The 15718-nt window shown below is 36.4% G+C and overlaps 1 protein-coding gene across 1 annotated transcript in view; it reads left to right on the top strand.

Moving 5' to 3' along the window:
* Positions 1–15718, top strand: part of grik4 (glutamate receptor, ionotropic, kainate 4) — a 624478-nt gene that overhangs the window by 360511 nt on the left and 248249 nt on the right. The window contains exon 4 of the mRNA XM_056473804.1: positions 7250–7414. Within this exon, the coding sequence (XP_056329779.1) occupies positions 7250–7414 (165 nt within the window). The remainder of the gene's footprint in view (positions 1–7249; positions 7415–15718) is intronic.

Raw genomic sequence — 15718 nt, 5'->3', positions numbered from 1 at the left:
TGTTAAATTTTGATTGGTCAATTAACTTGTAGTGCATGTTTTTGGAATGTGGGAGGAAACTGGAAAAAAACCCTGGGGAAACCCACGCAAGCACGGGAAGAACATGCTAACTTTGCACCGAAACGACAGCCGACCTGTTAAAGAACTAGAATCGGTGACGTTCTTGCTGTGAGGCAACAGTGTTAATCACTGCACCACCGTGCCGCCCTATGAAGGGAAAGGTGGAGAAGTAGAAGTGGAAGAAGGGATTCTTCGAATCAAAGATGACTGTAGTGAGAAACCCTGGCTCTTTATAGTGGGTTAGGAATCGTCTGATTGGTGGATCATACATGGTTAATGCAGAACCAGACGTGTTCAATCATAATCACGTGATCCTCTCGAAATTAGTTTATAAATAAACTTCACTAAATACGTTAAGAAAAAACACCCACTACACACATGTAGGCACAGAGAGACAAGTACACAGTCAAAAAGGTGTACACCTAGTTTGAATGTTGGTGGAAAATTATTGTAGGCAATATTGATTCGTGAATTGATTTTCTTTTCAGCTTAGTCCCTTTATTAATCATGGGTCACCAGAGCGGAATGAACCACCAACTTATCCAGCATATGTTTTACGCAGTGGATGCCCTTCCAGCTGCAACCCAACACTGGGAAGCACCCATACACTCTTATTCACACTCATATACTACGGACAATTTAGCATACCCAATTCACCTATATCGCATGTCTTTGGACTTTTGGTGGAAACCGGAGCACCCGGAGGAAACCCATGCAAACACGGGGAGAACATGCAAACTCCACACAGAAACGCCAACTGACTCAGCCGAGGCTCGAACCAGTGTGAGGCGACATTGCTACCCACTGCGCCACCGTGACACTCATTGTAGGCAATATTGTTGATTGTAAAGATTTGGTTAAAGTGCAGTGTACACTAAATACACTGTGTCAAGGTGTGTCAAGTGTTCACCAGCCTGATGTCTGTGGGAAGATTTCCTTCAGTCGGCTGGTGTGTGACTGGATGCTGCGGAAAAAAAGGGTCATATAGCTTCTATTTCTATTGAATATTTCATCAGTAATACTAGGTCTAGCATTTAGCACTGCTTGTTTACCTCAGTGGCTTTGCTGTTGTTGAAGGCTAGACACAGTATTTCATGCAAATCCTCCTAAGAAATGTGTTCAACTGAAGACTGTAAACTAGTAAATTTTGAAAGCTGTTTTGCACATCTCTACTTTCTGGTTCACCAGGGTAAACAGAAAGATGCTAAATTTATGTTTTAACCATACAAGAGATACTCCCAAAACAGAGCAATCTGTCAAACTAGACTTGATAGTGAACAGTTCATTTTGTTCTTTTTTTTTGCCTCAGGAGTGCATACACAGAGCATAAATGAATATACATAAATGATCAAACATGACTGTGTTTTCCTTTTGAGTTCATAACGTGCCTTTATACTAGGATATTTATAAAATGAAAAGCACTGTTAGCACACTGCTAAAAGTCAACTTCCTTGTGACTTGTAGCTAAATTGTTGAATTGAATCAATTTAAGCAGCACTCCTTACACGCCAACATCATGCATGCTTAAAATATTGCATAAGATATACAAGCAATTTCTCCTGCAGCCACGTTATGTTTGAAAGTTAATGAGTGTGCTTAAATGTCATTACTGTTGACAGTCTGTTCATTGATAATCAGTCTTGTATATTGGCTGTATAAATGTCACAATCAAGACTCTGCTGCTCTGATGCTTTTCAAGCCTCATTTGGATCCAGCAGTTTAAATGGAAAAGCATATTAAATGGCAGTTAGTACTCTTAAAGGTGATGCAATTGTCCATTTTATCTGCATTCAGTCACTCTGCTTGATTAAGTGTGCGATGGTGCTTATTTAATAGGCATTTGTACATTGGACGAGCCATCTGAGTGATGAGTTCCTCACAGTATCGCCTTCCTCTGTGACTGGTGTGTTTGACTAGTGTTAGCCAACGGTCCTGCGGGAGCAGCAAAGCAAGGTTATTCTGAGAGTTTAGTGACTTTATTATGGCGACAGTGTAGTGTTGATCTAGCCTTTGGGACTTACTATAAACCCTTATGTATTGTAACGTTAAGTGTTTGTTTCTGTGTTTCTATCGCCTGCAGGATTCATAGTGTTTTGCCAGCTGCACAGGTTAATAAGTAGGTAGAGGAAATATAGTGCAATAGAATCTAACATCACATACTGAGCTAGAGATAGTTGCACATTTTCAAACAAACAAAACCAATCTTTAGCTTAATTTGTAATGCCAGTGTGCTATTTGGATAGAACAAATTACCTATATATTAACATTGCTGTTCATCTCATGCTGACTTATTCTGCAATCTTCCTCCTAGCTATTTCCTGTCTTGCTTCACTTACCTGTCAAATAAAATACTAAAACCCCATCTTTTAGGAGCTGAGGTGCTTTTATGGGAATACACATTTGAGTCCACCTTGGGTCATATCCAGTTCTATAATATTCCATACTGTATCCTTTCACCGGCTGATTTCATTTGCCTATCACATTAAGGTTAAAACATCTGAAAATGTCCATCACTTACTCTAGGAGATTTGACAATGCAGGTCCAATCTTTAATGCCACTGTTTCCATCTTACCTATCAAATAAAGGTCAAGCATCTCAAAATGCATGCTGTATATCATTCAGCAGTTGTACTCGTGCTGGAAGCTAGATATTTGAGTTTTGGTTGGAGCATAATTAAAGTTATTTAAAATTATTTTACTCAACTTTTACTTCTCAAGAATGTGTAGATAGTCATCCTTTACATTTATTTGTCATGTATTTAGTCAATTATCAAGAAGAGGTCAATACAATGCTTCTGTCATTTAATGGCTCGTTTCCACTGAGTGGTACGATACGGTATGGGTCACCATTATCATGCTTGTGTCTCCACTGCCACAACCAATGGCACCCTTTTGGTGGGTGTGATGTATGACAGAAAGTTTCAGTCGACGCCATTCTCGCTTGAGGAAATGTCAAAGTAAAGCTGTACGGGTCGTTCATATGTCATATGAGAAGCACTTCTCACAAAGCAGTTTCTAGTATAAATTAGCATGTTGTTAGCATGAATTTAGTATAAATTAGCATGTTGCTAGTATGATTAGTATGTTTGTTAGTATGATTTTAGAATGGATTGATAGGTCATTAGTGTGTTTCTAGTATGATCAGTATATTGCTTCTATGGATTGGGATATTGTTAGTATGGCCAATGTAATGTCAATGGCAGTTTGTTTTTTTTGTTTTTTTTACAATGGAAGTCTATGGGACAGTTGCTAAGGTGCCGTAAGTGGTTGCTAGGGTGTGGCTAGTAAGTTGAAAGGTCATTATTGATTGGCAGATAGGTAGTCTGTATACCTTTCCAGAAGAAAGGTGCAAATGCTGGAAAAATGAGTTTGCATCTGGCCTGCAACTTAACTGATTTTAAAATAAATTTTCACTTTGTCTTTGCGTACTAATCAATCCGAGAAAAAAAATAGTAAATACACAAAAATACAAGAGCTTTTGTCATAAGTTGTGGTTCTCCTATGAGAAAATGGGTTTGATTTTCCAAGTTTTAGTTTAATTTTCTCTTTGTCTTTACTTACCGGTCAGTCAAAGACCAACCCTTCCAAATACTTCTGCCATTTATGAGCTGGTAAAGTGCTGCTTAAACTGGGTAAAAATAATTGAGACTGCTCTTTTTATACATTTTTATACAGTATGATATTTGGCACTGCAGTAGTGCTCACATAGAAAAATAGTTTGAACATAGCCTGCAACATATCTGAATACCAAACTTTAATGTGATGTTCTGTCTCACTATACTTGACTACAAGTCCAAAATAAAAACAGAAATTAATTCAAACAAACATTGGTGCAAACCCCACATTGCCTCACATGAGATTCTGGATAGTATGACCAAGACAAGGACAGTGCGGCTTGTATCATAACCATCATCCCTGGTATCCATGTACATTACACAATACGTTTCATTCCCCGGCTGCTCACCATCGATTCCTTTAAAAGGGTCAGCAGCCGAGCCAGGACTGGAAGATTGAATAGAACCTTGGCTGTGGAAAGACCTCCACATTCCTCTGAGTCTCATACCGCAATGCCTTTAAAATGTCATTGCCCCACAACAGATCTCCCCCTTTGATATTTTTACCCTGCGCTAGGATTCCATTTAGCGTTGGCAATTCCACTTTCTTGCTTTGACATCTACATTTGTGACCGCCGATTGGGGAAAAGAACAGAACCTCAGGGCTCAGCGCAGGGCCAGTGTTTCCATTTGGCTCTCTTTGTTGCAAGATTTAGGGGTGAACGTTGGGAGAATTGCCCAGTTTGAGCTTTCTGTACTTGCCATTTGCTATCAGCTGTGACAGAGAGAGGTGGGTGTTTGAAGATGATTTAGCTGAGCGTTGCAGAGGGACAGAGTCTTCTGAAAAGGCCGCCAGTTGATAATTAGTCCAAGAATCTTTGTGGATTATTTTAATGCAAATAAATGTATTCTGTAGTAATACATTTCCCGTGAACATTCTGTACGACAGGTATTACAGATGGGAAATGTCTGTAATGAATGTGCCTTTGCCCCAAATGTGACAGCACATTAATTGATAATTACTTTTCTTTTTAAAAAGCGCTCATGAGTTTGTGGGAAAGACAAAAATCTATGTTTTTTCCTCGCAGAACACATTAGCTCAAATTGGACCCCTGTACTTAGTAATTGAATTGCTTTTTACCCAAACGCACATTAAAATTGCAATGTGTGTCTTAACCGGCGTCACTTCTCTGCCGCAAGCGAATATGCTTAATCTCATTTACAACATACCGCGGATCTCTATGTACCATCTCTAAACAAACATCCCGATATTTATGGCAGTCTTAAGTGGATTGTTATTTATATTGCCCCCTTTTTAATAGCAGGACTCTCATGGATGATTTGGTATTGTTTGAATTAAATCGTTAAACTATTCTGAATCACTGCAGTAAATTATGTAATTTGTTTTTTTTCTTACAATGATTCTACAGTCCAATATTAAGGAAACTATGCTTATTTCAAGTGCAATATTCATGACACAAAAGAATGAGCTTTTCAAGTGTACTATGACAACTGACATTAAAAAATCTGTATAATCATGTGCAGTTTTAGAGCTACAGTGTAAATAAAGCACTTTCACAGCAAAGCATGTGAGTCATGCCACAAAATCAGGGTCACTGGAGAGCTAATTATGTTTTGGATTCAAGAATGGTGGAAAATAACCCATTTCTATTCACCAGCCAGAAAGGTAACAGACATACCACAAGGCTAGTTTAAAAATAACTTGGCGTATGTACCTCAAATGTGAAAGACATCTATCAAATGTAAGTCAAAAGGTTCTCTTTCTTTGATTTTTTTTTTTTATATTTTAAAATAACTCATAAGTCCTGTAGTTTAATTGCTGTCAGAAATAATTGAGATCAAGCATTATGGTGATAAATATAAAGAACATTATTTGCTTTACATCGATATTAATATCCCTGAGTATCAGATACTGGCTGTGGCATATACAAACAGAGCCTACATCAAGAACATTAAGGTATATTCAAAGTGGATTGAAAATGATGAATGTTAGCAAAAGTGGGCAAAAGCACAGTATTATCACCACACAGCCTGCAACTGCAAACAAGGATATTGTCTCTTTACAGTTCTTCGTTAAACTGAAACAAAGTCAATCTCTTTTGTCAATATCTATCTTTTGCGTTTTTTCCCATGCTTCTTGATGAGGTATGGGAGTAACTTCCATTTAAATTGTAAATAATTAGTGAATTAAAAAATAATTGGTGTCATTATTCCTCTCACAGTTTATCCATCAAAAACGAAAAGGTAACTTGTTAGAATGAATAAATGACATCATATGACAGCAAATAGAAAATTGTGTGTGTGTGTGTGTGCGTGTGCGTGTGCGTGTGCGTGTGCGCGTGCGCGTGTGCGTGTGTGTGTGTGCGCATATATGCACATATGTTTTCATCTAAATGTTTACCTATATATTAGTTAAATTATTAAAATCCATAGACAACATAAATAAAAGCCTATGTAGAAATTTACATTTGTATTTACTTAAGAGCAATCAAATAGTACAAGAACAAAATATAGTACAAAAACAAAAATAAGACAAAAAAAACAAAATAAAAAAAGAACGACAAACCATTTTGTTATAAATTTCCTTTTCCACTATCTTCATAGAAAAAAAGAATTGACATTGTAAATGTTTCAGGAAAATGTGTAGACATCATAGCTTTCCATCTCCTCTCCCTTAGTTGCCATAGTTAAATACCATAACATGCCAATTACATGTGATACCAATTTCAAGTGTTTGCACATAGATACGTTTTTTGCATTTTTTTACCGCCTAATAGAACTATAGAAAGTATGAGCTACTAATAGAAAGTATGAGCTAGGCATAATGCATGACAGTTGCCAAAGTAAGATATGAGCTATATTCAATTCAATTCAATTCATCTTTATTTCTATAGATCTTTAACAATGTAGATTGTGTCAAAGCAGCTTCACATAGAAGATTATAGTAAATCGAAACAGTGTCGGTTCAGTTTTCAGAGTTTAAATTCCGTTCAGTTCAGTTCAGTTCAGTTCAGTTCAGTGTGGTTTAATATTCACTGCTGAGAGTCCAAACACTGAAGAGCAATCCATCGATGCGCAGCTCTACAAATCCCGAACTATGCAAGCCAGTGGCTTGCTATAAAAGAGACATATCTTGTATGTACAAATAGGGCTTATATGTGGATATAAAGAAACAATACAGAAGACATATGGCCTGTAATGCACAGATATGCACCTCAAGTCTGGCTATATGTGGCATAAATGCACATATATGCAACATATGTATTATCATATATGCTGCATATATACTGCATATAGGTTTTATATATGCACAAATATCCTCATATATGTTCTTTCCATGTGGGCAAACCCAAAGTGCAGCCAATATTTTGTAACACAGCATTTACATGCACAAAAATTTGTTTGATAGCAAACCATGAAATAAAAACATGTAAATTTTGTTTACTGTAAAAAAATAAATTAATTAATTAAAAAAGCACACAAGACAACCCAGAAAGACTTGTTATGATTCTTTCCTCAAGACTTTAATCTGTTCTGTCATAGTATCTACTTGTCTCACTCTCTTTCTCTCTCTTTCTCTCTCTGTCTCTCTCTCTCAACGAACTGTGTCCCAGCTGCCATTCTTGATGACCCGATGGAGTGTAGCCGAGGGGAGCGACTGGCCATCACTCTGGCCAAAGACAGCATCAACCGTTCCAGCAATCGCTCCACCACAGGCAAACTGGAGGTGGACATCTTTGAGCTGCTCCGAGACAGTGAATACGAGACAGGGGAAACGAGTGAGTATTTCTGTGTTTTATCAAATCCAGAGATACATTATATAGTATATTAAGTTTAAATAAGTATTATAGTATTATTCTAAATGCTTTTCAGATGCATTACCTAGCAAAATGTCTGGAATTTTTAAAGACGTTTCACATTCGATATACTTTCTGGAATAAAAATCATATTAGAATGTAACATTACAATTGCAACTACATCTATGCAAATTAACAGCTTGTGAACTTTAAGAAATTCAATTTATTTGCTGAAATGTGTTTTAATTTTTTTCAAATTCTGCATTTATTCCTTTTTTTAGGTTTATTATTATTATTATTATTATTATTATTATTATTATTATATTATTATTATATAATAATATTAAACATGGGACATTGCATGTTTATTTACTAATAATTTACTTTTGTCAATCATTTTGTAAGCACAAAAATCTGTTAATTTACAGGTGTTTTAAGGCAGCTGGGGTGCCGAAAAAAAGTAAAATAACGGCTGTTAAATTACAGTCATTTACCATAAAATAACAAACGTCGAATTACAGAAGTTTTCCAGAAAATTACATTTAAGTAGATTTCTGTAATTTAACGTTCATTATATTAGGGTAAATTTTGTATTTTAACAGCCGTTATTGTAGGTACCGAAAAAAAAAAAAATCAAATAATGAATTTTTTTTACAGTATAAATAATTGGTGATAATGATTAAAAAAACTGTCAATTGCAATATTGAGAACATTTCAGTTTTAAAACATGAAGGCAATCCTACAGATAACACATTATGGTCCTGAAGTCAAATCAATTATTAATACAGAAAGTTAAAGTAAAAACTGATAGAGCTTTCAGCATCTGTCACTGCATCTCACTACTTATAATTCTGCATCTACTTATAAGCCATTTATCGCTTTGATGTCATTAAAGATGATAGCTATTGGCAATATCTTACCATTAATAAATCTATTGGCACAATACTAGTTTGGACTTTCCGCTTTTAAGAATAACTTTGTTTGCAGAAGTGAGTTGTAACTGTCTAATACAGCATGAAGGTGAATAATTAGTATGGTAGGAACCACATTCCTGCTTCCTACAGCTTAAATTTGTTTTACTTTGGTTTGAACATTTTTGCTAGGCTCTTTAGTTTTAATTTTCACAGCTGTCTTTTAGTTTCACAAGCTGAATAATGGTCACTTAACCGTGAGGGGTTTGTTCAGAGGTTGCAGGTATTATAATGATTCACAGATAGAGCCAAATAGTGAGATAATTGTGTCCTCGGGAGGGCATTTCTCCTCCAAAACATGCGCCGAATACTTATTCAAACAGCAAAAACAACTCTTTATTTCTATTCACCTGAAAGCACATTTCTGATATTGGGTTATCTTTTAAATTGTATGAAGGAAATGAATGATTTTTAGTCTTCACATTTTCAGCTTTTGTAATTAAGTGCAGTGACACACACAAAAGCAGGTCTGTATACATGTGTAATTAGTGTGTCTGTCAGTTTCATCTCTCAATATGTTCTTGACTGCTAGCAGATGATTTATGTGGGGGTAAAGAAAGGCACCATTATGCGATGGCAATTAAATTAACAGGTTTTCACACGTCAGAGAATGAAGTGTGCTGTCACATTCTGGTATTCTCTGAGTCAGGCATTTATTGGAGCAATTTTTGTTTCTTTAATTATGGGCAAGTCACTCTCAAAGGCCAGAGAGGATTTTCTGAACATTTCTATTATTAATTATTAACTTGCTTTTTCCGACAAATTTAATTATTTGATTGCTGACCTAGAACAGTGTGGAGTGTGACTACCCATTGATTATTTTATGTCAGCATTTAGATTCCTTCATCCATCCACCCATTCATTTACAGTGGTGGAAAAAGTACTGAAAAATCATACTTCAGTAAAAGTACCATTACTTGCCTAAGAATGTAGTGAAAGTAGAGTAAAAGTATCTGTTGTAAATATTACTCAAAGTAGGAGTAAAAAAGTAGCCCTTTTAAAAGTATTCAAGAGTAGTGAGTAGTGAGTATTATGCTGTAAAAAGCTGATGTATTTACATGTAATTTGTGGATGTGTCTAAACGTAACATTCTGTAGTGTATGTAGTTATTTCCCAACGGGTACACAACGTCATAAGAATTTAATATTAGGTTAGATTTAGGTCGTGATGTCAAGTGACCAAAATTCAATGTCTTGCCAGCGTCTAAGAACAACATTATTTTGACATCCAATAACTATGTCAAATGATGATGATTTTTGGTTGATTTTAGGTTGTGTTGCAAAGTGACCAAAATCCAACGTTGAGCCAACATCTTAAACTAACATCACATTGATGTCAAATACTGACATTTATTTGTCAGGTATGGCAACCAAAATCCAACATCTGATAGAGGTCATAGTGGTAACGTCCACACAACGTCAAGCTGTAACATCATTAGACATTGATATTTGGTTGATTTTAGGTTGTGTTTGAAAGTGACCAAAATCCAACGTTGAGCCAACATTTTAAACCAACATCACATTTATGTCAGATACTGACATTTATTCATCAGGTTAAGACATCCAAAATACAACATCTGATAGACGTCATAGTGGTAACGTCCACACGACAGCATGCTGTAACATCATTAGATGGTGATATTTGGTTGATTTTAGGTTGTGTAGGAAAGGGACCAAAATCCAACGTTGAGCCAACATTTTAAACCAACATCACATTTATGTCAGATACTGACATTTTTTCATCAGGTAAGATAGCCAAAATATAACATCTGATAGACGTCATAGTGGTAACACCCACACAACCTCAAGCTGTAACATCATTAGATGTTAATATTTGGCTGATTTTAGGTTGTGTTGGAAAATGACCAAAATCCAACGTTGAGCCAATATCTTAAACCAAAATAATATTGACATTAAAATACTGACATTTATTTGTCAGGTATGGCAACCAATATCCAACATCTGATAGACGTCATAGTGGTAACGTCCACACAATGTCAAGCTGTAACATCATTAGACATTGATATTTGGTTGATTTTAGGTTGTGTTTGAAAGTGACCAAAATCCAACGTTGAGCCAACATCTTAAACCAATCTCATATTGACATTAAAATATTGACATCTATTTGTCAGGTATGGAAATCAAAATTCAACTTCTGATAGACGTCATAGTGATAACTTCCACACAACGTCAAGCTGTAGCATCATTAGACTTTGATATCTGGATTGTAATGTTAATCCAGAATCAAATAGATGTTGAGCATGTTCTACTTAGTGATGCAACAAGGCCCAGATCACCAAAAGCACATTAATTATTAATGTATAATTCCATATCTAACTACCATTTTGAATCCCAGATGTTCAATATGCTCCCTAAAATGTAAACTTTGGTCTTACTTAAAGATTTCAAGCAGACAGTCAATGGGTTTCAAACAAGTGTTTCGATTTTAACAGCTGCCTGTCAATCTCTTTGTCCCTTTCTTACTCTTGGCCCTAAATTTAATAATACCTTCCTTCCGAAATCTTAAATCAAATACGGTTGAGCAGAACAAAATAGAGCTGCTCACTCACTGAAGGATATTAAACATGACTGAGGTTCATTGTTGTCAATGAAAGTAGGCGGCACTAAAATCAGGAGAAGACGAGCTGTAATTTAAACAATCAGGGCTGTTGAGACTCAGGATGAAAAGCCTCTCCTGGTTTCTCTAAAATAGCCCTCTTGATAGATATAAACAGCTGCCTCTTTCTCTCTCTCTATACGGTAAGTCGCCCAACCCTGTTCGGTCTAATTCAGCATTGTAATGGCTCGCAGTATGCAGGAATTGAATTAGAAATGGATCAGTGAATCTCACAGGTAGGGAGAATGCCACATTCTTGCTACCTGCCCTACTATAGTCCCGTCCTACATCTTGTTTGTGCTTGTGTGTGGTCTGCATACCAATGTTTGTGATCTGAGATGAACAGAAGTGTACTGAAACTAACTGCAATCCATAGTGGTTTCTCAGTCCACTTGGATTCATTGTCCTTCTTCGGATCAACCGTGCAGGAGGGTCATGTTCCAGGATTTGACTCTAGTCAGTCATAACTGTGAATTGCCTGACACTTGTGACTCATATTACATGCTGGGGTTAATAGCTACATGCCTTATGATGCGTGCATGTAAGACAACAGTGCATGGATTGGAAGGCTGTGTATTACATGACAAGGAAGTCAACACATTGTGCTTTGAGATATGAAGAGTTCAGATGCAAAACCCTCTAAATCCATCAGACCTCTTTTCTTGTAAATAAGCATTTTCTATCAGGCTCCTATAAATAGGTTTAGAAGTTTCATTTTATATGTAATGATAAGGTTATTAGCTAGTAAATAAAATAACTTTTATCAAAAATGTCACTTTAGACAATTCTTTGTTTTTAAAGAAGTAGATTTTCTTCTGCGTCAAAAACAGCTAAATCCACTTGTGCTTTTTATGCAAAACCCTCTAAATCCACCAATTGGGACAAGACAGTGTATTTAGTTGAAAATCACTAAGGATCCAATTAGAAATTATTTTACCAAACGTAAAACACATTACACAAACCACCTGAAATTTAAAATATATAAATCTGTCAAGTAAGTGTCAGTTCATTCCGCTGTGATAAACCAAGAAAAAAGCAGAAGGAAAATGAATAAATGAAATCTGTAAAGTAAGTGCATTAATCAAGTCTTAACTATCTGTTGTCATTTTTGATATTTGGGATTTAGATTTAACGTAAGTAATGTAAACATTGCAAACATTGTATACTAAGCTTCGTAGATTCAAATAATGAGTGTAAAAATATTATGAAGCATCAATATCTGTGCATTGTCCATTAATATAAAAAGCTTATTAGACATATAGGTAATATGAAGCAATATAAATAATGTATAGTTTTATACATTATATTTATCTTTTTAAAAATAGCTTAAATTATTAAATAAAACACAAGGTAGGCCTACTGGGCTGAAAGGGGATGTCTCTCAGACACTTTTAGAAGCTGTAATTCATTCATTCTCACCATACTTAAGGTCTTGGTCTCTTGTTTATCCTCATAGCAACCATGTGGGATAAAAGAACAAAATATTAACTCTGTCTTTGGTGAAACGCAGTTGTCGTTTAATGTATAGTAAATCAGACGTATGACTTTTATGCAGGTGATGCCCTTCCAGCTGCAACCCATCACTGGGAAACACATACCCACTCATTCACACACACATACACTACGGACAATTTAGCCTACCCAATTCACCTGTACCATATGTCTTTGGACTGTGGGGGAAACCCACGCGAACACAGGGAGAACATGCAAACTCTACACAGAAACACCAACTGACCCAGCCGAGGCTCGAACAAGCGACCTTCTTGCTGTGAGGCGACAGCACTACCTACTGCACCACTACGTCACCCTGTACATTGTGTTTTTTTTTTTTCTTTTAAGTTTTAAAGTAAGGGACGTTTTCATTTGCCATTCACTGACAGGCGGACAGGCTCTTCCAGTTCATCAAACTCTGTCTTTTAAAATCGAAATCGGAAGCAGAATAAAAGCCGGCGTATCATCGCACTGCTACTGTACATTGAACACATGATTTGATTTGCGCCTTCTGATTGGTCCTTGGCATATAGCAGCTTTTGCTGTCAAAGGCAAGTGGCGCTTAGCAGCTTTTGCCAACAAACTGTTATTTCTGAATGCGCTGACGCTGGCATTTGGATGATTAGAAGCAAATCTATTTGTTGATGGTGTACGACGTGCCTAAAGCATTCACTCAATATCTTTAGCTCATATTTGGCGGAAGTGGTGTTTAGCGGCTTTTGCATCTGAACTCTTCATATATTGTTGTTGTTTGATATTGAGAATTCATTCAATTTCTTTTCAGCTTAGTCCCTTTATTAATCTGGGGTCGCCACAGCAAAATGAACCGCCAGCGTATGCCCTCACAGCTGCAACCCATCACTGGGAAACATCCATACACACTCATTCACACACATACACTACAGACAATTTAGCTTATTCAATTAATCTAAACCACATGTCTTTGGACTTTTGGGGGAAACTGGAGCACCTGGAGGAAACCCACACGAACACGGAGAAAACATGCAAACTCCACAAAGAAACGCCAACTGACCCAGCCGGAGCTTGAACCAGTGACCTTCTTGCTGTGAGGCGATTGTGCTACCCACTGCGCCACCATGCTGCCCTTAATATTGAGAATGTGCTTCTTAATTAATGAATGCTGTCCTTGTGTCTTAATCAAATATAAACTTTTCATTAAAAAAGACAAATGTACATTTATAACTGAAATTTCCAATAAAGCTATTATATATGACAACAAAGATGATAACAAGATATGTAATTGAGATCAAATAAATGTAGATAAACGAAAAAAGGAAACAACAAATATCTGAGCACATATTAAAAATGTGAGTTTTAAATTTAATAATAAGAAGAACTGCTATTTAATCTAAAGTGCTTCCAAAAAGTATAAATATATATATATAAACAAACAAAAAGTTATTATAGCATCATTCATTTTCCTTCTGCTTAGTCCCTTATTTATCAGGGGTCGCCACAACAGAATGAAATGCCAATGGATGGCAGTGGATGCCTGGAAAACACTCTCACATTCACCACACACTCATACACCACGGCCAATTTAGTTCATCCAATTCACCTGTACTGCATGCCACTGGACTGTGGGGGAAACCAGAGCACCCGTGACACGCGAACACTTGAAAACATGGAAACTCCACACAGAAATGCCAACTGGAACCAGCAACCTTCTTGCTGTGAGGCGACAGTGCCGCCGCATTATAGCATCAGAAATATTTTATATATATTTTAGATATGAGCAATATCACAGGAGTATTAATCCCACCAGTGACGATATACAGCCATATTGCACTGCTCCGAGTTCGACAGCATAATTATGTATATAAAAAAGAAAATCAAACACGAAGAGTTTTAAAACCCTTTTGTATAAGGTACTACTTTCTACCGCTTTTCATTCACATCTGCAACTGATGTCAGAACAGCAGAAAACGTTGCTACTTCACACACATCACTTTAGCTAGTATTTGAATGATTCACTAGTGAAATAATATCTAAAGTGATGACAAAACAGGTGATTTTGTTCACCTTTTAGGATTATAAGGCTAAACGGCATCGAATACCATCAGTCTAGAGGCCTTTCCCAGTATGTTGCAATCGGGAGATCACAATAAATAATCCTGAAAAAGCCTAAGCAAACACTGGCAGATTGCTATGGTATAAATACAGCACTACAACATACAAAAGAGAGGGATCGACTTAGTGTCATTGCCAGTTTTATAATGAGTTGATCAGCTGTAGTTTGAAGTTCCGCTGAGTTTTTCTCCTCTAATGGCTTATTATGCGGTCTCTGTCACCATCTTGTGGATGGACAACGTCAACGTCTTTGCTGTGCTCAGTATGACAGGCTGATGGAGGCAGACGTGCTGTATCTCCAAAATTCATTCGTTCATTTTTTCATAATTTTTTTTTTCCGGCTTAGTCTCTTTATTAATCCAGGGTCACATACTGCATTTACAGCAGAATGAACCGCCAACTTATTCAGCATAAGTTTTACGCAACCTATCACTGGGAAACACCCATACACTCTCATTCACACACATACACTACGGACAATTTAGCTTACCCAATTCACCTATAGCACGTCTTTGGAGGAAACCCACGCAAGCAGGAGAACATGCAAACTCCACACACAAATGCCAACTGACCCAGCTGGGGCGCGAACCAGCTATCTTCTCGCTGTGAGGCGATCGTGCTACTCACTGCGCCACTGTGATGCCCTTCTAAATTATAAATATTTTAAAATAGGCACTGTCCTCATAAATAAACTGCATAGTTGCAATCTAAAGCACTACATTCTTGACTAAAAAAAAACTCAAAAGTACATTATGTTGTCCAACAGCTGCAATATTTGTCAAACTGTAGTGAGTTTTTTGATCTGCTGTCATTCTATGTGGGCGGAGTAATACAGAAAGGTGAGGAGGCTGTACAAGTGCTGTTATTGCACTGTTATAAGCCAATCAGATTCAAGAACAAGACAGAAGTGTTGTATATATATATATATATATATATATATATATATATATATATATATATATATATATATATATATATATATATATATATATATTTATTTATTTTTTTTGCTTTTTGAATTTTTGAATTTGAAATGAATAAGATAGATATATATGTAATGTAGATTAAGTAGCACTACTACTAGAGGCTAATTACCACCATAATCAATCCACCTATT

Source organism: Danio aesculapii, chromosome 15 (assembly GCF_903798145.1).
Source record: "Danio aesculapii chromosome 15, fDanAes4.1, whole genome shotgun sequence".
In the NCBI taxonomy this organism is placed as follows: domain Eukaryota; kingdom Metazoa; phylum Chordata; class Actinopteri; order Cypriniformes; family Danionidae; genus Danio; species Danio aesculapii.
Note: the sequence above shows the minus strand (reverse complement) of the source record. Positions and strands in the feature narration are given on the sequence as shown.